This window comes from Nerophis ophidion, linkage group LG22, assembly GCF_033978795.1.
Source record: "Nerophis ophidion isolate RoL-2023_Sa linkage group LG22, RoL_Noph_v1.0, whole genome shotgun sequence".
NCBI classification, from domain to species: Eukaryota; Metazoa; Chordata; class Actinopteri; order Syngnathiformes; family Syngnathidae; genus Nerophis; species Nerophis ophidion.
The window spans coordinates 21,064,952-21,092,265 of NC_084632.1; the positions used below are offsets into that span (position 1 = coordinate 21,064,952).

A 27,314-nucleotide genomic window follows, 5' to 3' on the forward strand; every position below is an offset into this window, starting at 1 on the left:
ACCTGGGATCAGTTCTTGTGGGCAGGTGCACATCTGAACTGGGATCAGTTCTTGTAGGCAAAGTCCACATATGACCTGGGATCAGTTATTATGGGCAGGTGCACATCTGACCTGGGATCAGTTATTGTGGGCAGGTGCACATATGACCTGGGATCAGTTTTTGTGGGCATGTCCACATCTGACCTGAAATCAGTTCTTGTGGGCATGTCCACATCTGACCTAAGATCAGTTCTTTTGAGCAAGTGCACATATGACCTGGGATCAGTTCTTGTGGGCATGTCCACATCTGACCTGGGATCAGTTCTTTTGACGTTATTTCATCAAAAAGAGAGAAACGGGTACATTTCCAAAAATTAACATTTCTTCCACACCAAGTGTAAAAAAAAAAAGAAGTTGAAGTATCAATCAATCAATCAATCAATGTTTACTTATATAGCCCTAAATCACTAGTGTCTCAAAGGGCTGCACAAACCACCACGACATCCTCGGTAGGCCCACATAAGGGCAAGGAAAACTCACACCCAGTGGGACGTCGGTGACAATAATGACTATGAGAACCTTAGAGAGGAGGAAAGCAATGGATGTCGGGCGGGTCTAACATGATACTGTGAAAGTTCAATCCACAATGGATCCAACACAGTCGCGAGAGTCCAGTCCAAAGCGGATCCAACACAGCAGCGAGAGTCCCGTTCACAGCGGAGCCAGCAGGAAACCATCCCAAGCGGAGGCGGATCAGCAGCGCAGAGATGTCCCCAGCCGATACACAGGCGAGCAGTACATGGCCACCGGATCGGACCGGACCCCCTCCACAAGGGAGAGTGGGACATAGAAGAAAAAGAAAAGAAACGGCAGATCAACTGGTCTAAAAAGGGAGTCTATTTAAAGGCTAGAGTATACAAATGAGTTTTAAGGTGAGACTTAAATGCTTCTACTGAGGTGGCATCTCGAACTGTTACCGGGAGGGCATTCCAGAGTATTGGAGCCCGAACGGAAAACGCTCTATAGCCCGCAGACTTTTTTTGGGCTTTGGGAATCACTAACAAGCGGGAGTCCTTTGAACGCAGATTTCTTGCCGGGACATATGGTACAATACAATCGGCAAGATAGGATGGAGCTAGACCGTGTAGTATTTTATACGTAAGTAGTAAAACCTTAAAGTCACATCTTAAGTGCACAGGAAGCCAGTGCAGGTGAGCCAGTACAGGCGTAATGTGATCAAACTTTCTTGTTCTTGTCAAAAGTCTAGCAGCCGCATTTTGTACCAACTGTAATCTTTTAATGCTAGACATGGGGAGACCCGAAAATAATACGTTACAGTAGTCGAGGCGAGACGTAACAAATGCATGGATAATGATCTCAGCGTCTTTAGTGGACAGAATGGAGCGAATTTTAGCGATGTTACGGAGATGAAAGAAGGCCGTTTTAGTAACGCTTTTAATGTGTGCCTCAAAGGAGAGAGTTGGGTCGAAGATAATACCCAGATTCTTTACCGTGTCGCCTTGTTTAATTGTTTGGTTGTCAAATGTTAGAGTTGTATTATGAAATAGAGTTCGGTGTCTAGCAGGACCGATAATCAGCATTTCCGTTTTTTTGGCGTTGAGTTGCAAAAAGTTAGCGGACATCCATTGTTTAATTTCATTAAGACACGCCTCCAGCTGACTACAATCCGGCGTGTTGGTCAGCTTTAGGGGCATGTAGAGTTGGGTGTCATCAGCATAACAGTGAAAGCTAACACCGTATTTACCAGGTGTTATTTAAACAAATGTATGTTTACATAAAAAGGTATTCATCAACTGCTGTGCACATTTTGTCTAAGCCAGAAACAGCAACCATGACATGTCACACTTTCATCAACGCACTGTGGTGATGTATTCGATGTACAATAGACATTATATGGCACCATTCATTGTGGTGTACCTGACACATGAAACGTGACAAATTGTGGGGGTGCACTATCCACTTTAGCCAACAAACGCCAGTAGACCGTTGACTATCTTAAAATGTGTTTTATGGTAACTCCAACTTTGACCACAATGTCAGTTGCTATAGAGAGTGGCACTTTCCATCATTTACAGCAGACTGCATTGCAAAATGATTACCCCCCCTCTTCTTCTCACATGAGGTCCACCCTTCCCTTCCCTTCCCTATTGTAGGTTCCATCCATCCATCTATCCATCCATCCATCCAATTCTTACCGCTTGTCCCGTTCAGGGTGGCAAGGGGTGCTGGGGCCTATCCCAGCTGCATTCGGGTGGATGGCGGGGTACACCCTGGACAACTCACCACCTCATCACAGGGCCAACACAGACAGACAACATTCACATTCAAATTCACCAACTTAGGGTTACCAATCAACTTATCCCCAGGTGCATGTTTTTGGAGGTGGGAGGAAGCCGGAGTACCCGGAGGGAACCCACGCAGTTACGGGGGAGAACATGCGAAATCCACACAGAAAGATCTCGAGCCCAGGATCGAACACAAGACCTTTGTATTGTGAGACACACGCACTAACCCCTGTTCCACCGTGCTGCCCCATTCAGCAACCGTCCTTAAGAACAAATTGTGTTCTAAGGCCCACTTACAAAATTTGTAGGATATTTTTGTATTCACCAATGTTTTCTTAGCTGGGATATGTTCGTAGGTAAGAACAAAATCTAAGAGAGCTCCAGAGCACTCTAGGGTGGCCTATTTGTTCTTAAGTGCGACAAGTTCCCTTACTTCTATTGTCTTATGTTAAATTAATATCATAGATGGATAGATTGATAGATAAAACAGACAGACAGACACATACCAAAATGAGCAATATATAGACATTTCAAAATACCATGTCTGCATGCTTACTTACGCTTATGGCAGTCCATCGATGTCGATGATGACGTTGCTCCAAACGAAGTATTGGATTGGTTATTGTTGTGCTTTTCGCCTGTGCATAGCCAGGTGGCTGCTCAGGCCTATGCGTGATCCACAGACTTTGTCACAGGAGGGGCAGGGGAAGGCAGCAATGATGGTCGCTGGTGCTGTGGCACGTTGGTGTCTTTGTGCACGCCGCTGTGCTCTCCGCTCTGTGAACTTCTCCTGAAGATGAGTGATTCCCTGGTGGCAAGTAGAGCTCCAAGTCTGGCGGTCAGCAGCCAGGGACTCCAGTGCTGGTGGTTTGATGTCACACTTTTTCAGGAGAGCTTTAATGTGGTCCTTGTACCGTTTTTTCTGGCCCCCGGCAGACCTTTGACCGACTGAAAGCTGGCCATACAATATTTGACGGGGTAGGCGGTGGGCTGGCATTCGAATCACATGTCCGACCCATCTTAGGTGTTTTTGGCCAAGGAGTGCTGTGATGCTGGGTGTGTTGGTCCGGTCATAAATTTCAGTGTAGGGCACCCTGTCTTCCCAGGTCAGACCCAGGATCCTTTGGAGGCAGCGGATGTGGAAGGCCTTGAGACTCTGGATGTGCCTCTGGTAGGGTGTCCAGGTTTCGGAACTATAGAGCAGCGTGGAGAGGCAGACTGCCTTATACACGACTGTCTTGGTGGAGATGGTTAGATTCCTGTTCAGGAAAACCCTGGACCGTAGCCTTCCAAAGGCAGCAGAGGCCAGGCCAATACGGGCCTGGACGTCATCGTCAATGGTGCAGGTTGGCGACAGGGTGCTTCCGAGGTAGGTGAAGTGGGGCACGGTGGCTAATGGGTGCCTGTCAAGGGTGAAGATTGGCGTGTTTGGCTGGGGAGTAAACTCCTGCACCAGTATTTGTGTTTTCTTGGTGTTTATCTGAAGACCAATGGCACTGTAGATGGAGGCTACCACATTCAGTGCGCGCTGGAGAGACTCTGGTGAGTCTGCAAGTACAGCGCAGTCATCTGCATACTGTAGTTCCAGAATATGCTGGGAGGTGAGTTTAGTGCTGGCTTGGAGGCGACGGATGTTAAAAAGGTTACCATCCAGCCGGTATTGTATCTGAATCCCATCTGTGGGGTCCAGGTGTTTATGGGACAGGAGGGTGACAGTGGAAATAAACATGTTGAATATGGTTGGGGCAAGGACACACCCTTGCTTGACCCCCACATCCACACTGAAAAATGGGGATTGTTGGCCGCCGTTGCTCACACAGGCCTGCATGCCATCATGTAGCTGTCGCAGTAGGTTGCAGAACTTTGCTGGTACACCTAATTTTCCAAGTACTTCCCACAGCAAGTCCCGGTTTACTGTATCGAAGGCCTTTGACAGGTCAATGAATGCCATGTACAAGTCTTTGCGGTGTTCTCTGCATTTTTCCTGTACCTGTCTGGCCACAAAGATCATGTCTGCGGTGCTCCGATCACGTCTAAAGCCGCATTGAGATTCGGGCAGGATGTTTTCGGTTACATGAGTTGCTACTCGATGTAACATGATCCTTGCTAGCACCTTCCCGGCTGCGGATAGTAGGGAGATACCTCTGCTGTTGCCGCAGTCTGCTTTGTCGCCTTTGCGCTTATAGATTGTTATGATGTTAGCATCCTTCCAATCTTGCGGGATGACTTCAGACGACCAGATGGCAGTGATCAGCTGGTGCATTCTGCGGTGCAGGAGATATCCACCGTGCTTCAAGATTTCTCCCGGGATCTTGTCAAGGCCTGGGCTCTTGTTGTTTTTTAGACCCTTGATGGCCTTGAGTACCTCTGAGAAGCTTGGAGAGGAGTCTAGCGAGTCTACAGCGGGCAGGCATGGGAGGTCAGAGAGTATGTCTGTCTGTACAGGGTTTGTGGTGTTCAGCAGTACCCTGAAGTGCTCAGCCCATCTGTCCAGGATCTGTTGTTTGTCCTTATAGAGAGTGGTTCCGTCAGCTGATCTAACTGGGGTGATGTTCTTCCTCTGTGGGCCATAGATGGACTTGATGGAGTTGTAGAAGGCATGAGAGTTGTTGGTGTCTGCGTGATGTTGTATTTCGCGGGCCTTCTGTGTCCACCAGTCATTCTCCATGGCTCTGAGGGTGCGCTGGGTTTCACTTCTGAGGCGGATGAGCTGAGCCTTCAGGACGGTGGATTGAGGGTTTGATATGTGAGCTGCAAGGGCCTTGTGCTTTGCCTGAAGCAGGTCATAGATTCCTGGCGCACTATTGTCAAACCAGTCTTGATGTCGCCTTGTGGTGTACCCTATAGACTCCACGGCCGCCTGGTGGAGGGCAGCGCGTAGGGTGCTCCAGGTAGTTCCAGTGTCCAGCTCTGGTGGCACTTCAGGAATCTTGAACAGCTGATCTGCTACATTTTTCCTGAGCTGGTTGACGCAGTGCGTGGACTTCAGTGCATCGCAGTTGAGCCTCTTGGAAGGTGGTGTTTTTCTCTGTTGAGGACGTATTTCTAAGTCAATCTTTGTTCTGATCAGGCGGTGGTCAGTCCAACAGTCAGCTCTACGCATGGCCCTAGTGATGCGCACCTCTTTCCTGTCCGCGTGGCGGGTGATGATGTAATCTAGGAGATGCCAGTGTTTAGAGCGAGGGTGTTGCCAGGATGTTTTGTACTTGTTTTTCAGTTGGAACAAGGTGTTTGTGATGACCAGTTGATGCTCAGAACATAGAGTGAGAAGACGGAGACCATTGCTGTTGAGCTTGCCAACACCGTGCCGACCCATCACTTCCCTCCACAGTACACTGTCCGAGCCCACTCTTGCGTTAAAATCCCCTAGAAGGATGAGCTTGTCAGTGAGTGTTGTTTTGCTGATGACGGAGTGCAGGGAGGCATAGAACTCTTCCTTACATTGAGGGTCGGCAATCAGTGTTGGGGCATAGGCGCTGATGAGGGTGCAGTAACGGTTATTTGTGAGGGGAATCCTCCAGGTCATCAACCTTTCACTAATGCCAACTGGAGATTCGGGAAGCTTCTGAAGTAGGGAGGTCCGCACAGCGAAGCCTACACCATGGAGGCGACGGAAGCCTTCCGGAAGCCCTTTCCAGAAGAAAGTGTATCCTTCTCCCACCTCGGCTATGGAGTCCTCCCCATGGAAGCGGGTCTCGCCGAGGGCCGCAATGTCGATGTTATACCTCTTCAGTTCGTGCGCCACCAACGCTGTTCTTCTGCGGGCACGAGATGAATCATCACGCACATCCAAAAGCGTACGGACGTTCCAAGTCGCTAGTGTGAGTGTCAGTCGGGTTTTATTCTTGTGTTTTCGACCGCATGGGGGGATGACCCGGCAGCTGCGGTAGGCTGCCCGGGAGTGGAGGAACAGACCATTTTTAGGCCACATTTTCTAGGCCCTTCCCATCTCAGGGTGAGCAGGGTGGGGCTGCTCAGTCACGTGGGGAGCTGCCGAAGAGACACGCTGTTCCATCCCGTTCCTCAGCGACCGTCTATCCCACACCGCCTGCGTGCAGAGTTGGGCTAGATACTCCCAGTCACATCCAGACCTGTATCTGCCACCCTTCTCCATCGCCGCAGGACTTGAAGGGGAGGGGATGGGGTGGAAAAGGGGGTGAGGGTGTTTGGAGCAGGCCTGCGCAAGGAGTAGATTAGAGTGAAGGAAGTGGTGCGCAGTCACTACCCTCACTACCTTGGCTCCCCCCTACGTCTTCCAGTGGCATAAAAAGCTCATGACGACCTTCTACAGGAAGGAGTTGCAGAAGACTGCCAGCACACCGGTCTGTTGATGGCTGCCTGATGCGGGTCTTCCCAACAGATTTGTCGTTAGGGGTTTACTCCCGTAGCCAAACACACACGGTGCACTCAGTAGGCAGTGAGGCACCCTTAACCTTCATCCGCCTTTACTGCCGGAGGCGGCGCGTCATTATCCGCCAGTTCCGCCGTTGAGGTTTTTGGATCGCGCTTCGTCTGGAACCTCCCCCTCGACCTTACCGCCATGGTTGAACCTACCAGGAGCCGAGGCTCCCGACGGCATCGCTCTTAGGTTCATTGGAACACACAAGGCTCTCCACCACGACAAGGTGGCGACCCGTATTGTGTGTGTGTTTGTGTGTTTGTGTGCATGCACGCATGCACACAAACACACAAACACACACACATTCACACACACACACACAATACCGGGGCATTGATTTAGTGATTGGTGACTCTTTAAAAGACCAACATCTTGCTGCTATTGCAAGATGCCGCAGATCGTGCCTTGGGACGGAGCAGATATTCCACAACCATATAGACCTATTTGCCCGAAGTGACGAATATTTATTTGAAGGCTTTGGATTATCCTCAGCAGTCCCCCCTTTCCTAAACTTCCGTCTTGACATTATGTATTTCCCCCGCGGGATAATAGGAATTTCTCTTCTGGAATCTGTTTGTGTTTTCTCCGTGTGGTTTATGGTCGGCTTTTTCCGCCGTAATTGTGCCCTTATATGGGGAATTAAGGGCATTTACTTATGCAAATTATGGAATTAAGGGTGTTTACATATTTATATGATGAAAAGAAGGGCGTGTTTATATGCAAAATATAAAAGACACGCACGCACTAACCATTTGGCATTAAGCATCTTAAGAACAGCAGGTGAGAACAATGTGGCCATTTAAGAACACGTCATGAATTTGAATGGACTCCTCTTAGAGGAAAAGTTGGAAACTTATTACTGAATGGGGCCCATTGTGCACAATTGTTTCGCTTAGTGGCTCCCACAGTTTAAATGTTTATTGGGGTATGATGTTTGTAATGGGAAAGTTGTTAATGTTTGTATATTCGAGTTAGCCAATAAGCTAGCTAGTGTTTAGCGACCATTAGCAGCTAACAATTAGCACTGCTAGCTGTTAGCTATCAGCTAACAGCGCTACTTATCGATTAACGGTGCTAGCTGCTAGCTAGTGATTAGCGTCACAAGCTATTAGTTAGCAATTAACGGTGCCAGCTGGTAGCTAGTAATTAGCTGTGCTCGCTGCTGGCGGCAAGTTAACACACTAGCTTTGTTTCCTAAAAAAAGCAGTGCTACCAGTCCGTGAGTGTATCGAATTGTAGTTATCAATCACGGTTTTACGATCATTTTAATATGAATCCAATACTGCACTAACTCTCAGGAGTTTTACTGGGGTTTATCATGAATTTGAATAATTTAATAATTGATATCCCTAATCACAACCAACAGTATCTGTGGCGATTCATCCTCATTCCAAAAAAAAAAAGACGCAATATATTCCACCGATTGTCGACTATGGGCAAAATCTAACGAATCAGATTTGACTCCAAGCTGAAGACATCCCAAAGCTGCTATTTTGTGTGTATGCTTGTGCTATTGTAGCAACACTGATCCCTCCTTCTACGCCTTCTTATTCTCTGGCAGACCCAAGGGATGTGTTAAAAAGCAGCATGGCGATCCATACCGCCACTTCCAGTTTGGAGTTGTGACAACAAGCTACATTCGCAGGCAGTCCCTGTGATGTTCTGCTAATCATGTTTATTTTGGCTATGTTCTGTTTGGTTTTTGCACTCTGTCAGTTCTTGTTTTTTTTCACTCCCTGCTTTGTTTCCATGACAACCAATTAGTTTTCACCTGTCCTCATGTCACGCACCTGATTCATTTGGACTCGCGCACCTGTTGTTAATCACGTCACCTCCATCTTAAGCCTGTAGTTGCCAGGCAGTCAGCCTGGCAACATCACCCTCTACACACCCTTGTTATTCATGCTGATGATCCATGCTGCTCTTTTCTCATTCCAAGTAAGTTTTCTTTATTCATGCCATAGTTTGCGAGTTTTGTTTTATGTCCATAGTTTTCCCTTTGTGGTAGTTTTGTTTTCTTAGCCAAATTTTGAACCTCTGATGAGAGCGCCTTTCGTTTGTTGCTTTTTTTTCCGAGTTAAGATTAAAATCATGTTTTTACCTTCACGCCATGTCCGATCCAGTCACTTTGGCGTGATTTGTTTTCCCGTAGTGCAAAGCGACTGGATCGGACATGGCGTGAAGGTAAAAAACATGATTTTAATCTTAACTCGAAAAAAAAGGAACAAACAAAAGGCGCTCTCAGCAGAGGTTCAAGATTTGGCTAAGAAAACAAAACTACCACAAAGGCAAAACTATGGACATAAAAGAAAACTCGCAAACTATGGCATGAACAAAGAAAACTTACTTTTAAAGTTTAAGTTTAAATGTTTATTGGGGTATGTTTGTAATGGGAAAGTTGATAATGTTTGTATATTCGCGTTAGCCAATAAGCTAACTTTGGCGTGATTTGTTTTCCCGTAGTGCAAAGTCCTCTTCATGACAGTCCCATCATCATGAGTTTAGGGCGAACAGGTAGCGCCAAATCTTTTCATGGTGGTCCATATGTAGTTGTGGTGAGGCGCCACAAACAACTGTATGGGTGTGGCAACCAGAACAGGGAGAGCTGGGGTCGGCTCCGGCAGAGACTAATGAGGACAACACTAGAGAAAACAAAAAGGAAGACTATATAACATTCTGGTGGCCAAGTCGGTTTTGCACTTTTACCTCATCTCTTTCATCGTGCCTTCTTGTCTGGTGTGTGTGTGTGTGTGAGTGTGTGTGTGTGTGTGTGTTAGTGTGTTAGTGTGTGTGTGTGTGTGTGTCTTCTGCAGACAGGTAATAGGGAGGGGAGAAGAAGTGTGTGTGCACTGATGTGGCCATCCTTTGAGAGGAAGGAGAAATGTGCTTTGCCTGCGAAAAAGCAGCATCTGGTGCTGAAATGCAGCTTCAGCAGAGAGCTGGTGGCTTTCACAGAAGTTTGGTCTGCTGCACGGAAACATATGAGGGCAGCTTATCTGGCACACACACACACACACGCACACACACACACACACACGCACACACACAGCAGGTTTATAGTGCTGACAGCGGGGAAGCATTGCTGCTGTCGCTGCTTGGAAGCTTCAGGGTGGCCTTACTGCGTACCTCAGAGACTGGTTAGTTAGACATCTCTGTGGTGTGTGTGTGTGTGTGTGTGTGTGTGTGTGTGTGTGTGTGTGTGTGTGTGTGTGTGTGTGTGTGTGTGTGTGTGTGTGTGTGTGTGTGTGTGTGTGTGGCAGTGGGTGACTGATGGCGGGTCCTGGATGCCGGCTGCTGCTTGCTTGTTTCACACTCGCCCTGACAGCAAACTGTACTGCAGTGACAGGTAAGCACTTTCCCAGAGAGGCTGTGGCGAGGAGGAAGGAGTGTCATGGCTGCAGAGTGCACCAGATAAATATCGCCTCGTTACGTACACTTTTTCCAATGGCAACGAGGACTGTTGACTAAGTCGCTTTGGTTCTTAAGAGAATGTCACAGCTGCGGCTCAGAGCGTTACAACTATCGCACCGACTGTGACGAGCAATGTGAGTGTTCTTCATGTCCTGTGACGAAGGTCAACAATCACACTCCTGCTGAACTGCATGCTGGGGTTCCAACTTGATTGCCGTTTGCATGCAAGGGAAGCGTTTTACGCTGTTCGGGTGTTGATGTGTGCTGAATGCAAAATGGATTACTCAAATTTGACACTTAATATTTGGGATGGGTACCTTTCAGATTTGGACCGATACCGTATCAATTGCCGGTGCTTGGAAATTGATATCGTAGCAATTGTTGTTCTTAACCGTGAGCTGAGATGATAACTGTTGTCCAGTTGTTACATCTTTTTTTCTTACACTTCCGAGTCTCATTTGCAAGTATGCTTTCATTTAAGTGTGCCAGCATCACCACAATTAGTGTGTGTGTGACAATAATTGGAACTTTAACTTTTTCAGAAAGTAGTCTTTGCCATTACGATGAATGTCTTGTCTTTTGTTGAACCCTACAAAGTGTTTACGCTGTAGGTATTGTACTTATTACACACCAGCTGTTTTGATTGTAACGTGCATCTTAGTTGTAGTTTTCAATACCAAATTTGAAGGTGTTGAAATCAGAATATAAACTTGCTCATGCTAATAATCAGTAACATGTACAGTGGGGCAAAAAAGTATTTAGTCAGCCACCGATTGTGTAAGTTCTCCCACTTAAAATGATGACAGATGTCTGTAATTTTCATCATAGATACACTTTAACTGTGAGAGACAGAATGTGAAAAAAACATCCAGGAATTCACATTGTAGGAATTTTAAAGAATTTATTTGTAAATTATGATGGAAAATAAGTATTTGGTCAACCATTCAAAGCTCTCACTGATGGAAGGAGGTTTTGGCTCAAAATCTCACGATACATGGCCCCATTCATTCTTTCCTTAACACGGATCAATCGTCCTGTCCCCTTAAAAGAAAAACAGCCCCAAAGCATGATGTTTCCACCCCCATGCTTCACAGTCTGTCTGGTGTTCTTGAGATGCAACTCAGTATTCTTCTTCCTCCAAACATGATGAGTTGAGTTTATACCAAAAAGTTCTATTTTGGTTTCATCTGACCACATGACATTCTCCCAATCCTCTGCTGTATCATCCATGTAACCATTTTGGTATAAACTCAACTCGTCGTGTTTGGAGGAAGAAGAATACTGAGTTGCATCCCAAGAACACCATACCTATTGTGAAGCATGGGGGTGGAAACATCATGCTTTGGGGCTGTTTTTCTGCTAAGGGGACAGGACGACTGATCCGTGTTAAGGAAAGAATGAATGGGCCCATGTATCGTGAGATTTTGAGCCAAAAACTCCTTCCATCAGTGAGAGCTTTGAATGGTTAACCAAATACTTATTTTCCACCATAATTTACAAATAAATTCTTTAAAATTCCTACAATGTGAATTCCTGGATTTTTTTTCACATTCTGTCTCTCACAGTTGAAGTGTACCTATGATGAAAATTACAGACCTCTGTCATCATTTTAAGTGGGAGAACTTGCACAATCGGTGGCTGACTAAATACTTTTTTGCCCCACTGTATATGGCATATCCATATCCATATCCTCCAGCTAGCGCATTCTGTAAAGTGGAGCTTTACTTTTGAGCTCTTTCAGTAAAGCATTCTTGTTTTGTTGGCATGGAAAATGATCACATTAACTAGAAGCAGTCCGCTATGAATACAAGTCTGCAACGTGACGTCACACGCAACGAAGGTATCGAAATATGGCAGTTTGCTTTAACGTGAATCAGTATCCAGTAGTACCGACGAGTAAAATGACTGCTAAAACTCCATAAACACACAGAAATATTTCTACCCACACCCAATGATTCACAAATTTTAAAAAAAACATCATTTTTAACTAACTTTTTTTTTCTGCAAATAAAAAAAATTATTCACAGGTAAAAATAATATTCCGCAGGTATAAAAACTATTCATAAGTATGTAAAAAAAACACATTTCTTGAATGAAAAAAAAAAACGATTTGCAAATATAACAACACTTTTGTGCAAGTAAAAAAACAAACAATTCTGAAGTAAAAAACAAAACAATTTTCTTTAATTAAAAAATGATTTGCAAGCATAACATTTATTTCTGCAAGCAAAAAAACGACTTGCAAGTATTAAAACCATTTTCTGCAAGTAAAAAAAAGATTTGCAGGTATAAAAATAATTTCTGCAAGTGAAGAAACGATTTTTTTCCCCCTGCAAGTAAAAAAACGTTTTGCAACCATGAAAACTATTTTCTGCAGATAAAAAAATATTCGCAAGTATAAAAACAATTTTCTGCAAGTAAAACAAAGATTTGATGTATAAAAACTATTTTGAAGTTAAAAAAAAAGTATAAAAACAATTATCTGAAAGTAAAAATGTTTTTGCAAGTATAAAAACAATTTTCTGCAAGTAAAACAAAGATTTGATGTATAAAAACTATTTTGAAGTAAAAAAAAAAGTATAAAAACAATTATCTGAAAGTAAAAATGTTTTTGCAAGTATAAAAACAATTTTCTGCAAGTAAAACAAAGATTTGATGTATAAAAACTATTTTGAAGTAAAAAAAAAGTATAAAAACAATTATCTGAAAGTAAAAATGTTTTTGCAAGTATAAAAACAACTTTCTTCAAGTAAAAAAAAAGATTTGCAAATATAAAAACTATTTTTTGCAAGTAAAAAAAGATTTGCAACTATAAAAACAAGTTTCTGCAAGTAAAACAAAGATTTGGAGAATATACATATATATATATATATATAATTTTTTTTTAAGTAAAACTATTTGCAAATATAAAAACACATTTCTGCTATTAAAAACGATATGAAGTATAAAAACAAGTTACTCCAGGTACAAAAACAATTTTCCTTTTGGCATTATTATTCCACGCTGCGTGATCCAGACACTGGCACTATACAATGACAGGTGGTGCTGCTCAGTCAATTTCAGGCTGTCAAAGCTACTGGTATTTCCGCATGGTGCCATCCGCCAAAAATAAAAAAGAAGAGGCAGTGTGGCGAGTAAAATGGTGGACAGAAAGTTAACATTCAGGTTGAGCTTGTTACACAATATTTTTCTACTTGCAGAAATTAATCGTAACTTTTTAATTGTTTTTTTAATTGAAGAAAGTATTTTTTGTTGGGCATGAGTAAAAACATTTTTGTGTGTATGTAGGGTTTTGGCAGTAATTTCACTACTGTGCACATTATTAAAGTACCAACTCTGGTACCCATCCCTACTTGATGAAGAGCAGTTTAAAAAAAATCAAAAACATTAATATAATTTGAACTTGGACTGGAATGGTACGCCAAAATCACATCTCTGTGTTTAATGGTCATGCTTCGGTACAGTCAAGCAGGCGTTCCCAACCTGCTATGAGTGAAGTACCAGCGATGGCCAGCAGGGACAATCGCAGCAAAGTCCAAAGGCAGAAATGATCCGTAACACACAAACACCATAGAACAAACAACAGGAAAATGCTGAAAATGACAGTAAAAAAGATCAGAAACAAATGCTTGAATGATATTCTGCAAGTTCACAGAGCAATGTGAAAGTTAACCAGGCTTCCTGAGGGATGTAATATGTCTTTAAAGACTTAAATGGTTATATTTTACAGTATTCGAGAGCAGCATTACAGTAATAAATAGTTATAGAGCAACAAATGTTTAACAAAAATGAAAAATGTTCCTTCCGTCAATTTTTTTAACTAACTGAGTTTTGTTTTGTCCTGTTTAATTTGTCATTTCTGTCAACTTTTCGGTGTGTGTGTGCTTTTGCTTTGGGATCTTTTCTAAATTTGGAGTGTTTGAAGGTTACTGCATGTTTGCATTGTTTATTTATTTATTCTTCTTCATTTCTAATACTAATAATACCTGCACTTACGAACACTTCATTTCAAAACCTAAATATTATTTTAAAAAATGTAACAAATTCTCAAATAAATACAAATCCAAAATAAAAAAAATAAAAAAAAATAAAAATACAAATTAATCAATTAATACAAATACAAAGTAAAAAAAAACAAAAAATTACAATGCAAACAAATAAAATACATAGAAATGAATAAAAATAAAAATACAATTCAGTTCAAAAAAATTCAAATACAAATGAGAAAAACAATTATATACAAATTAAAATGCCGATGAAAAAAATACTAAATGCAAACAAATAACATAAAAATTAAAAATAAAAGTTGTAAAATAGTTTGCAATTTTACACCAGTTTCAACAAATCCAATTGTATTCCGCATTCTAAATAAAAATCCAAATAATTACATAAAAAAAAAAATGTACAGTAAATACATTTATAAAAAAGATATATATACACATGAAAATACAAACACATAAAACAAAAACCAAAAATAAAATTAAATACAAATAAATTAAATTGAAATTAAAATGACAAATAAATAACAATGAAAGTAGATAGATTGTATAAAAAAAATTAAATGAAAATAAAAATACATCTAAAAAATAAAACAGACAACAAATTAATTGAATAGAAATACAGATGAATAAAATAAAAACGCAAATACATTAAGTAACAATGACACTTCCAATAGGTAATGTAAAAAATGCTGAATTAAAATAAATTCATAAAGTTAAACTCCAAATAAAATACAAAAAAGGAAAATACAAAAAGCAAAAATACAAATGAATAACATAAAGATTAAAAATACAAATAAATAAAACAAAAATAAATATAAATGCAATCAAAAATGTACAACACCACTTAGTTTAGGCTAATTGTACTGATTCTTTGTTTTTTTAATTTGAAGATCGAACACTGATTGATTCATCTGGTAGCTTCATGACTGCGTTTGTGTGTCTGTGTGCGTGTGTGTGATTCCTCACAGATAACGCGTGCTCCATACGGCTCACGTGTGGCGGCCGTGCTGGTGCCATGTCTGGTTGGCCTGGCGATAGCGTTGACGCTCGCTGGGGCTGCGACGTTGGCCAGACTGCGAGAGAGGCGGCAGACGGGGGGAAGTTTGAGTCCAAGGCGACTCGAGGCTTCTGTGGGTTGCAGCCCACCCGTCGAGTTGTCCATCAGCACTTTGGCGGCACGTGTGGAGCGCCTGGTGTAGCCAAAAGGAGGGTGGAGGTGTGTGTGTGTGTGTGTGTCCTATAGCTAGTGAGTGGAAAACAATACACAACACATTGATTTGCAATCCTGCTCATCAATCAATCAATCAATCAATATATCAAAGTGTATGTGTGTAGCCCTTAATCACTGGTGCCTCAAAAGGCTTCACAATCCACAACAACATCCTCTGACCTGAACCCACATCCGGGCAAGGAAAAACTCCAAAAGCCCAAAATGGGACAAAGAAGAAACCTTGTAAAGAATGTGGGAACTCCCCTCCTGGGTAACCCCCTGCAGTGGAGACCAAGTGGGTACAGGTATTCAATTATTACATTCATGATAATGTGACAATCCAGTCCATCGGGAAGCTGGCAGAGGGTCCTAGGAGGTCTTCTCCCATGTCCCATCCCTCCATCGCCCCCCGGGTCTTGACTTTGAACAGCGAGGACCTCCTCGAGAATGGTACCTCTCTAGAGATTATCCGTGGCCACCTGGTAACCTCTCCATGTCGGAGAGGCGGCACAGCAGAAAAGAGAAGTGGCAGGTCAACTGGTCTAAACAGGGGTCTATTTAAAGGCTGGGGTGTATAAATGTCTAATCACTCCATAGAACAGTTTCCCAAAACCTTTGGGGTTTGTCCAGATGATTTTTGGCATACTGGAGACTATTTTTCTTGTGCCTGGTAGTCAGAAGTGGGGTGCGCCTGGGAGTTCTGAATGAATTTTAAGGTGGGACTTAAATGCTCCTTCTGAGGTCGCATCTCTAACTACTACCGGTAGGTCATTCCAGAATACTGGAGCCCGAATAGAAAAATGCTTAATAGCCCGCAGACTTGTTTTGGGCTGTGGGAATAGCTAATAAGTTTGGGTTCTTGGAACGCAGATTTCTGGACGTAACAAATAGTACAATCCATCAGCTAGAGCGTTTAGTATTTTGTACGTACGTAGTAAAACCTTGAAGTTGCTTTTTAGGTGCACAGGAAGCCAGTGCAGGTGAGCCAGTATAGGCGTAATATGATCAAACTTTCTTGTTCTGGTCAAAAGTCTAGCAGCCGTATTTTGTACCAACTGTAATCTTTTAATGCTAGACCTAGCATTTTGTACCAACTGTAATATTTTAATGCTAGACATAGGGAGGCCCGAAAAAAATATGTTACAGTTGAGACAAGACGTTACGAATACATAAATAATGATCTTAGCGTCTGTGGTTGACAAAATTGGACGCATTTTAGCAATATTACAGAGATGAAAGAAGGCCGTTTTAGTAACATTCTTGATGTGTGACTCAAATGAGAGAGTTGGGTCAAAGATAATACCCAGATTCCTTACCGGGTCACTTTGTGTAATTGTTTTGTTGTCAAATGTTAAGGTGGTTTTATTAAATAGGTGTTGGTGTCTAGCAGGACCAATAATCAACATTTCCGTTTTCTTAGCGTTAAGCTGCAAAAAGTTATTGGACTGCCGTAGTTTAATTTTATGTACACACGCCTCCAGCTGACTACAGTCCGGTGTGTTGGTCAATTTTAGGGGCATGTAGTGTTGTGTGTCATCAGCATAACAGTGAAAGCTGACATCGTATTTACGTAAGATGTCACCTAGAGGCAGCATGTAGATGCTGAAAAGTGCAGGGCCAAGAACCGAACCCTGTGGAACTCTGCACGTTACCTAAACATACTCCGAGGTGACGTTGTTATGGGAGACACACTGCATCCTGTCAATAAAATAGGAGTTAAACTAAGAAAAGGGTAAGTCTGACATACCAATACATGTTTTGATACGTGGTAATAAAATGTTATTATCGACGGTATCGAAAGCAGCGCTGAGATCAAGTAGCAGCAACAAGAATGACCAAAGTTAGCAATAGATCAGTAGTCGCTCTTGTGAGGGCTGTCTCCGTGGAGTGATTTGCCCTAAAACTCGAATGAAAGAGTTCACAAAGATTGTTAGATTGTTTGGTCAGCAACAAACTCTGAGAATTTGCTGATTAAGTCTGAATTAGGCCCAGTGAAACCAGAGATAACAGCCAGGTGGAGCGGTAAAGGTGCAACTGTTACAGTAAAAATCTCAAATGATTTAAATTTATTTCTTATGCTGAATGCGTGGGTTCTCTCCGGGTACTCCGGCTTCCTCCCACTTCCAAAGACATGCACCTGGGGATAGGTTGATTGGAAACACTAAATTGGCCTTAGTGTGTGAATGTGAGTGTGAATGTTGTCTGTCTATCTGTGTTGGCCCTGTGAGGAGGTGGCGACTTGTCCAGGGTGTACCCCGCCTTCCGCCCGATTGTAGCTGAGATAGGCGCCAGCGCCCCCCGCGACCCCAAAAGGGAATAAGCGGTAGAAAATGGATGGATGGATGGATGCTGGGGCTAAGGTTAGTGCGACCCTCCATCTCTTTAAAGGGGACGAGCTACATGTGAGCTTGTATAGTTGGGAGATCCTTCATTAAGCAGAAAAAAATCATCTGGTTCACTACAATTACTACATTTCCATGCACAAAATTAGTCAGATTTCTCAAACATTTTGCGTTTTTGTATTTTCACACGTGTGAAGTTCAAGTGTCCATGCCCTTTTTTCTAATGCAACTATTGGTCAAACGCCATGTGCCTCCTGTACACTGGGGGACGCTTATTTCATTTTAGCGCGGTTATACAAATTCCTTTTCTGGTTGACCAATGACGTCACAGTAGCCATCTGCGGTTCCTTACAATTTGTTTTAAGTGATGTCTTTGGCACAAATTAGAAGTTTTACATCTGTAATGGCTATCTCGGTTGATAATAGCAGATAGCATCAAGAAATTAGATTGCGCTACAAACATTGTGCTTCTACCAAGAATGTATTGGAGCGGATGCAGGTCTGATACAAAGAAAGACCGAGATCCCTAGAACACTAGCAGGAGAGATTTTTGGAAGGAATTTTCAGACAAAAATCATGGAAACAAAATTTTTGAACGTCCCGAGTTTTAAATCTGAAGGAAAAGACTGTTCATCCCAGACTGGTACTGTTCCAGATGAAGTTTGCTATTGTTCAGGACTTTCTTGCCAGTTGTGTGGAAAATTTTTCCACTTGGAGTGCACAAATGCAGCGTGCAGAGGTTTGTTTACGCTTTCTTATTATATTACATATTATTATTCGCCTTTAATACACCTACTTCATTCTTTTCTATTTCATTCCTATTTCATTCGGGAGTCTGAACTAAGACGACATTTTCCATTTCCTTCACTACCTTCTTAAATACATCTCAATCAATCAATGAATCAATCAAAGTTTATTTATTTAGCCCCTAATCACAAGTGTCTCAAAGGGCTGCACAAGCCACAACGACACCCTTGGCAGTCTTTCTTTATTTCTACCATCGATGCACTTAAAAATATTCTGTTCTTTTAATTTGTGTCCTCTTCAGTACAATTTTTGCCTCAGTTTTTATTGAATGGCTGCACACACCCCCTCGAGAGATCTGGTTTCCAATTGCACAATCAAAAACTAAATACAATCTAATTAAGGTGTTTCTGTGGGTTGTAGGAGACTTATTTAGAGCCGAACTATTCGAGAAGTCGGACTAATTCAGTGCATGAAAACGTACTAACTGAGACCAATGGCATTAAGATTGTTGTGTCTAACGACCTTATTAATGAACAACGCTTTAGGTCACAATGACCTCGTTTAAAACACCAACTTTATAGAGAATAGGCTGTTTGGAGGCATTTTCATAAATGGTGTCCGAAGTAGTAATATTAATGAGAAGACTTCTCTTGAGCAGCGTGTCTCAAAATTACTTCTAGGAATTGATATGGTGGGAATCTGGAGATGGCTTGCTCGGTGCTGCGATTGATTTGTCATTTTATAAATTGCCACCTCAGTACAATGCACGTCCACCTCTGACACAGCCACTAGAGAAAAAAAAAACATTGTTGTTGATTATTTATTATTCTATCAGAAATGCCATGGGTGCAGGAATTTTCCAGCCTGGTGCTGCTTAGTTTTAACTTAACTGACTTCTCACCCGTGCTAACAGGCACTCTCGTCACCTGTGTCCGAGCCTGCTCTAGTATAGTTAGTCAAGTGCGGCTCAAACAGTGATCTATGTTTCTAGTAAAAAGGGATGGCGCCGTCCCGGTTAAGGTGAAGACCGTCCATCCTCAGCAGGCACGCATTGCCCCAGAAGGAGGTCCAATTATTGCTAAAATTATATCCTCCTTCTTTGCAAAAGTAGGCCAACCACCTGCTCAGTGGCCTTGTGGTTAGAGCGTCCGTCCTGAGATCGGTAGGTTGCGAGTTCAAACCCCGGCCGAGTCATACCGAAGACTATAAAAATGGGACCTATTACCTCCCTGCTTGGCACGCAGCATCAAGGGTTGGACTTGGGGGTTAAATCACACTTTCGCTCACTGCTCCCCTCACCTCCCAGGGGGTGGAACATGGGTCAAACGCAGAGAGTAATTTCACCACACCTAGTTTGTGTGTGACTATCAGTGGTATTTTACTTTTTAACTTCAAACGAGACTAATCCGCTATACCTCTCATCATTGCCTCTCGCAGACAGGGGGCCTGAGACAAGTACTTGATGCCGAGCCATCTTTCTGGCGAGATTACAAATCCTAGCTATGTTCCTCTTTGTAATCTCCGATTGTCTCATCCTAGTGTCATTGGAGCCGTGGTGTACAACTATGTTTGAGCCTCTAGTGGAGCTATTAGCCTGTCGTACATGTTTAGGTCTCTTGCGAGTCAGACTAACTTCAATGTCGGGTGCTTGAGCCCCGGGAATACACTTAATTATGGTGGGTTTACGAAGCTGTATGTTCCGGGTGATGGTGTCCCCTATAATTAAGGTGTGGTGTCCGGTAAACTGCAGTGTGGGACTAGCTAACAGGCTATACCTGTTATGCGTCATAACTGGCTCACCCTAGTTTGAAAGCTACAGACTGTTCTAGTTAGCAGACTAAAGCTAACGCTAGCAATCGTGTCCACATCATCTAAAGTTACAAAGCTTTCCCCTGCTCAATTTTTGAAGAACATGAATCCATACTAACATTTTTTTCCCTTCACCCAGTCCAGTTCTTGATGTCTTTAGAGCGGGGTGCCTCGGATTGCGGCTAACTTAGGCAATGAAGCCTTTAGAAGCACACAAATGGAAAGATAGCACTTAGCTTTCACGACGAAGCAACATGCTAACTAGCGCGCATCTTTTTCCAGCTGACCGCTGAAGACGCCCCCTCTGAGCTGCTCCTGGCCGTCACTCTGGTGTCCGTGGTCCTTCTCCTGGTTCTCATCCTGACTTCGGCCGCACTGGTGATCACGTTGAACCGGCGGGCCACACGCGGCACTTACAGTCCGAGCCGGCAGGAGAAGGACGGATCCCGGGTGGAGATGTGGAGCATCACGCAGACGCCGCCTGTGGAGAGACTCATCTGATGGTGCACGTATGCTCGATCGCTCACTAAATGCACATGATGCTGAACTTGTTTGCACGCTTCGTTGTGCTCGCCTTCTACGTTTATTTTATTTTGAAAGACTAAACCAAGAGGGGGTCTTGCACGGAGCGCCATTCAAACTTTGTAGATGTATTTTCTTTGCCTTAAATGGTAAACATCGTTCTCCTGGTAACTTGAGCAGTTAGTGGTTGGATGGCGCTATCTGCAGGGGAAACAAGTGTGCTGCAGCTGTGACACCAGTAGGTGGCGTCGTGACACAAAACAGTTCACTCCTCATTTTCCAGCACCGAAAGACGTGACCACGTGTAAATATTATTTCTTAAGGTGTAAAACTCGATAAGTGAAAATACGAATATTACAGAGTTTGAAACTCAAGCTGCGGGGGCCACCTCATTTATTGTGGCCTGCAAAAGCCCGTCAATAAAGCATGTCCTCTTTCTTGATTAATGTATTTCAAGTTTGAGAGAAAATATAGTTTTAATGATGTAGTTATAAGCAGTTATTTACTTTATATTATTTGAAACAACCGACAATTCATTGTTGTTGTTTTTTTTCCTTTTAAAAGAAAATTTTACACTAACTGAAGTCAAATATTCCAAAGCAAATGTATTATTGAACATTGATAATAATCAAATTGAGGTGCAATTGTGTAATAATACTGAAAATTCTGCCAAATTATTAACCTTTTAATAAGATTAATCACACTTTTAAAATTGGATTAATCACAAGTTATTACTCATGTGCATGATTTAAACTAACAATATTTGGACAAAAATGCAATTTTACCACCAGGATGTCACACAGGAACATTTTTTAAATGTGTTATGTCATTTTATTTGCTCAAACAGTTTTATGTAAAGTCCCATCTGGGTTTATTTTGGAGTGCAATTCGAGCGAGCGAGTCGTTCATCCAGCGTAAAACAACTCCTACTTTTCAAGAAACCATCCCCGCTTGTGAGATTATTACACGCCCGAGTTAATCACATGAGTTAACTCGGGGGTGTCCAAATTTTTTCCACCGAGGGCCGCACACTGAAAAAAATAAAGCATGTGGGAGCCCTTTTGATATTTTACCTTTTCTAAACCAATACAATAATATAGATTTTTTTAAATTTTTTTTAATTTAGGGCTCCCCTCTTCTTTTGTCCCGGGGACCAAAAATTGTCTCAGTCATAAACATTTGATATATTATTTGCATTTTCTTTTTATCATTGAAATATCACAATAATTGTCGGGATCAACTTCAGGTCTATCTGTCAATATATTGTAAACAAATAAATACATGTCTTATTATATGTGTATACATATATATGTATACACACACACATATACATATATATATATATATATATATATATATATGAGTGTGTGTATACATATATACTGTATAAATATAAATACACATATATTTGTATCCATCCATCCATTTTCCTACTGCTTGTCCCTCGTGGGATCTCATATTTTAAACAATTTTAACGCTTAAGTTTCTGGATCAATTTAAGGTTTATCAGTTCATTATTTTTTATAAAAAATGTTTTGTTTCTTTATTTTATGTCCTTCTTTTTCAAAGGAAAAAACTTAGTTTTAATATGGCAACCCCTTCGTTATGCAATATTTCCCCCCCCCCCCCCAAAACATTTGTAAGGGAAATATTTGATGTGATTTATTTGGAGTCGTAAATAGGTCAATAATTCATAACATTGATTTTCATTCATTATTACTTTTTGAGTAAAACAAAAAGAAAGAAGAGAAAACAGCCTGCATGGCTTTTATTTTACTTTTCTGTGGTGTTTTTTTAAATAGTTATTTTGAAATGTTCTCCCAGGCCGCACTTAGGACAACTCTGAGTTAACTCTATTTTTGCCAGCCCTAATAATAATAATAATAATATTAACAAGTCCCTCCAAAATTTTGTAAGCTTTTTCTGCGTTAGATATGTCCTAAAAAGTCTAATTTACTTGCAACATTTTCAAAGAGTTACCACAAAATCTACCCAATGGTGATGCAGGGAGACATTTGATTGCTGCTATAACAAATTGAAATGGAGGAAAATTTCGATGATTGGCCAAAATGTGCGGGTAATTAGTAAAGTTGCATAATTATGATGGTTAGTATAATGTACATGAATTGGTGCGATCACAACAAAAATATCATGAAGCTTATGTAACTGCGATGAAAATGAGTTTGACGCTGCTGCATAAGAGCATCAAAAGTAGTTTAAGGTTTTTTTTTATTAGTCCGTCTTTTTGCTAATTCCACTGACCGAAAGGTAACAACGAGCAGGGATCTACCGTATATACTTTAGCAGTAAAGATGTCAGATGATATCGGACTGCGGATATTATCGGCCAATAAATGCTTTAAAATGTAATATCGGAAATTATCTAAATTGGTTTCAAAAAGTAAAATTTATGACTGTACGGAGTGGTACACGGACATAGGGAGAAGTACAGAGCGCCATAAACCTTAAAGGCACTGTCTTTGCATGCCGGCCCAATCACATATATATGGCTTTTTACACACACAAGAGAATACAAGACATACTTGGTCAACAGCCATACAGGTCACACTGAGGGTGGCCATATAAACAACTTTAACACTGTTACAAATATGCGCCACACTGTGAACCCACACCAAACAAGAATGACAAACACATTGCGGGAGAACATCCGCACTGTAACACAACATAAACACAACAGAACAAATACCCAGAATCCCTTGCAGCAATAACTATTCCGGGATGCTACAAACCCCCCCCCCAAACTGACATGCTCTCATGAGAGAGCATGTCCCAAATTCCAAGCTGCTGTTTTGAGGCATGTTAAAAACAAATAATGCACTTTGTGACTTCAATAATAAATATGGCAGTGTCATGTTGGCATTTTTTTTCCATAACTTGAGTTGATTTATTTTGGAAAACCTTGTTACATTGTTCAATGCATCCAGTGGGGCATCAAAACAAATTTAGGCATAATAATGTGTTAATTCCACTACTGTATGTATCAGTATCGGTTGATATCGGTATCGGTAATTTGGAGTTGGACTATAATGGAATATCGGCAAAAAAGCCATTATCGGACATCTCTATTCAGCAGTCATAAGTAACAGCTTTAAAGTAATAATTAGGAGTGTACCCATCAGACATTAATATCACTTCGATATCAGGAAAAAAGAAAATAAATACTAGATGATATCGGACAATCAACATGTAAATGGTCTCTAATAAGCACACAAGCGGCAACTACACAACAGCAAAGCACACTAGCTAGACATAAACAAGTGTTGTAAAACATGTTATTTGTCAACATAAACAAGTATCAAATAATTATAGTTGCATGTTACAACATTTACGAAGTCTCCAAGGCAGAAGTGCATCAAAAGTATCCAGTAACAAACGTATCCGCATCATTCAATTTACTGTGTCATGAGTTTAATCAATTATTGTGACCAATAGTCCAATTACCCTCCTCTACAAAATCCGTCACAAGGTTAGTGTTTTCATAGAATGGTAGTCTGGCTCATTTCACTTCATCAAACCTTTCGATCATTCCACACTACAAAATAATACATGTACGTATGATTCGTGGTGATATCGTATCATAATAAAATTGTATCGGCTGATACACAAGGCTCCAATATCAGTAGTGTATCAGGAAAGTTTTAATATTGCCCAAAGTTGACAGCGCCTCTACAGGTCACGGCCAGGTACTACAGTCCATTTTTCAACAGTTTGCCTTAGAATGATTCGGATATTCATGCTGCCTTCTACACGAAGATCATAAAATGAGTAAGAACTACGACATACCTTTTTTGTTTGTAAACCATACCTACCAACCCTCCCAGATTTTACTCCCGAAATTCAGCGCCTCTCCCGAAAACCTCCCGGGACAAATTTTCTCACAAAATCTCAGGCATAGCTGGAGGCCACGCCCCCTCCAGCTCCATGCGGACCTGAGTGACGTGTCGACAGCCTGTTTTCAAGTCCGCTTTCCCACAATATAAACAGCGTGCCTGTCCAATGACGTTATAACTGTTGAATGATCGAGGGCGAGTTCTTGGTTTCTTATGTGGGTTTATTGTTAGGCAGTCTCATTAACGTCCTCCCAGCGCGGTTAAACAACACACAACAACAGCTGTCTGTCACGTTTTTGTCTACCGTAAAGCAGTTCGTCTGCTGTAAACAGCAATGTTTCGACACTCTTAAACAGGACAATACTGCCATCTACTGTACATCCATATGTGACAATAACATCTACGGCAGGGGTCACCAACCTTTTTGAAAGCAAGAGCTACTTCTTGGGTACTGATTAATGCGAAGGGCTACCAGTTTGATACATACTTCAATAAATTGCCAGAAATAGCCAATATGCTCAATTTACCTTTAACTGTATGTTATTCATAATAAATTATATTTATCTTTGTGGAAACACTGATCATCTCAATTTCTCACAATAAATATATATTTTTGACGTCATGTTTTAAATAGGTTGAAATCCAATCTGCATTATTCTAGGCTGCAAATATACTCCTCCCCCCTTAACCACGCCCCCCGCCCCACCCCCCACCTTCCGAAATCGGGGGTCTCAAGGTTGGCAAGTATGTTGTAAAGTTACTAATGGACAAAAAGGTCCCAGCTTGCAAAATATTGAAATATTGGTTTTGCTATCAAGAACGTGGTCTGGTTCCACGACATCTGTGACTTTTAGTGTGTCTTCAGAAAGATGTGTAGTCTACTGTTCTTGTGTGTACTCTTTGTATTTGTACTGGCTGTCCTACATACATTCAATTAGTACCAGTTCTTTTATTTCTTATTAGTCCAAACATAGACTTGATTTGTATCTTGAGAATAAAACATTTTCATTTACAGAAAGCAAACTGCACACATTTAAGCTTTTCTGATGTTATTTCAGCACATACCGTATTTCCTTGAATTTCCGCAGGGCATATAGTCATCATTTTCAAAATGGAGGAAGCTGATTTCAATACCGATAATTTGAAATCGCATAAAGGGAAGAAGATTAAGAGCTATTCAGTAGGATTTAAGGTCCATCGCACTCAAATGTTTACTGCATGCCTTTGGTAAGTGCCGGAGTGAGAAGAGGTTTTAAAATAATTAGCGCATGCTTACTTTTACCGCATGCCTTTGGTAAGCGCAAGAGTGAAAAGAGGTTTTAAATTAATTAGCGCACCGTCTGCAATTCAAGGAAATACGGTAATCTTGTCCCTCGCCCACGAGCTAAAACCCTCTACAATGTTCTCTCTTTCTCTCTCTACGCTTCTCAATTATTTTCTGCATTACCCCCCACTCTCACCTCAACTATAAATGGTATCATTTATCCATGGATTTGTTATAAGTACACCTCTGCTTGATATTTAATCCTTAGCAGCATTAAAGGAAACAACAAGAAAGAAAAATAGAAATAACTTACTACCAAAAATAACTAAGTCCGTAACAGAAAATATTTAAATAGCATTAATTTGTCTGGAAAAAAAAAAGAAAAGTAATCCTTCTTAAAACTATAAACATTTTTTGACTGACTTGAACCATTTGATACTGAGTAATACAATTAAATAAACTCAATCAAAAATAAATTCAAATTGATCAGCAACATGACTTCAGGAGCACAACAAAATAAAAAAATAAAAACAATTTGTGATGATTTTTTTCAATTAAAATGAAGCCAAGAGTTTTTAGTGCATGATACTGATAAAGCATGTTCCCAGGGGTAAAAATAAAAAAACATATATTGTTATTATTATCATATATAAAAATTATTGTTCAGATGAAATTTTCCCAACTAAACTTAAAGTTTGAGAAAATATTACTTCAGATAAGTCAATCGATAAAAAAAATAGTAAGAAAAACTGTTTTTTTTTAATACTTTTAAATAGTTAATCTTTAACAAAAATATTTTTGCACTTTTGGATGAAATGTTCCCTAATAAAATTAAAATTGGAAAAAAATTGTACTTCAGTTTGAAAAATTGTGAGGAAAATATTAGAATATGTATAAAATAAGCACTTTTGATATTGACTTTGGATGACTACGATTTTTTTTTTTAATACAAAAAAAGTCGGAAAAACATTGTTTTTAGTCCGTAACAGAAAATATTTAAATAGCATAACTTCGTCTGAAATAATAAAAAAAGTATCCTTATTAAAATAATAAAATATTTTTGACGGACTTGAACTATTTGATACTGAAAAACACAATGAAATAAACTCAATCAATAATACATTTAAATTGATCCACAACATTAATTCAGGAGCACAATATATATATATATATATATATATATACATATTTATATATATATATATACATATATACATACATATATTATATATACATATATACATACATATATTATATATACATATATACACATATACATATATATACATTATATATATATATATATATATATATATATATATATATATATATATGTAAAACAATAAAACAATTTGTGATGATTTTTTTCAATTAAAATGAGAGTTTTTAGTCTGCAGTTTTTTAACCAGGGTTTGAAGTATGATACTGCATGATACTGATAAAGCAAGTTCCCAGGAGTAAAAATAAAAAAACT

At 40.8% G+C, this 27,314-nt stretch overlaps 1 protein-coding gene across 1 annotated transcript in view; it reads left to right on the forward strand.

Annotated features, from left to right (window-relative positions):
* crb1 (crumbs cell polarity complex component 1) overlaps positions 1–25,193 on the forward strand; it is a 108,979-nt gene extending 83,786 nt beyond the window's left edge. The window contains exon 13 of the mRNA XM_061884047.1: positions 20,487–25,193. Within this exon, the coding sequence (XP_061740031.1) occupies positions 20,487–20,705 (219 nt within the window). The 3' untranslated portion in view covers positions 20,706–25,193. The remainder of the gene's footprint in view (positions 1–20,486) is intronic.
* Positions 25,194–27,314: the final 2,121 nt, after the last annotated feature.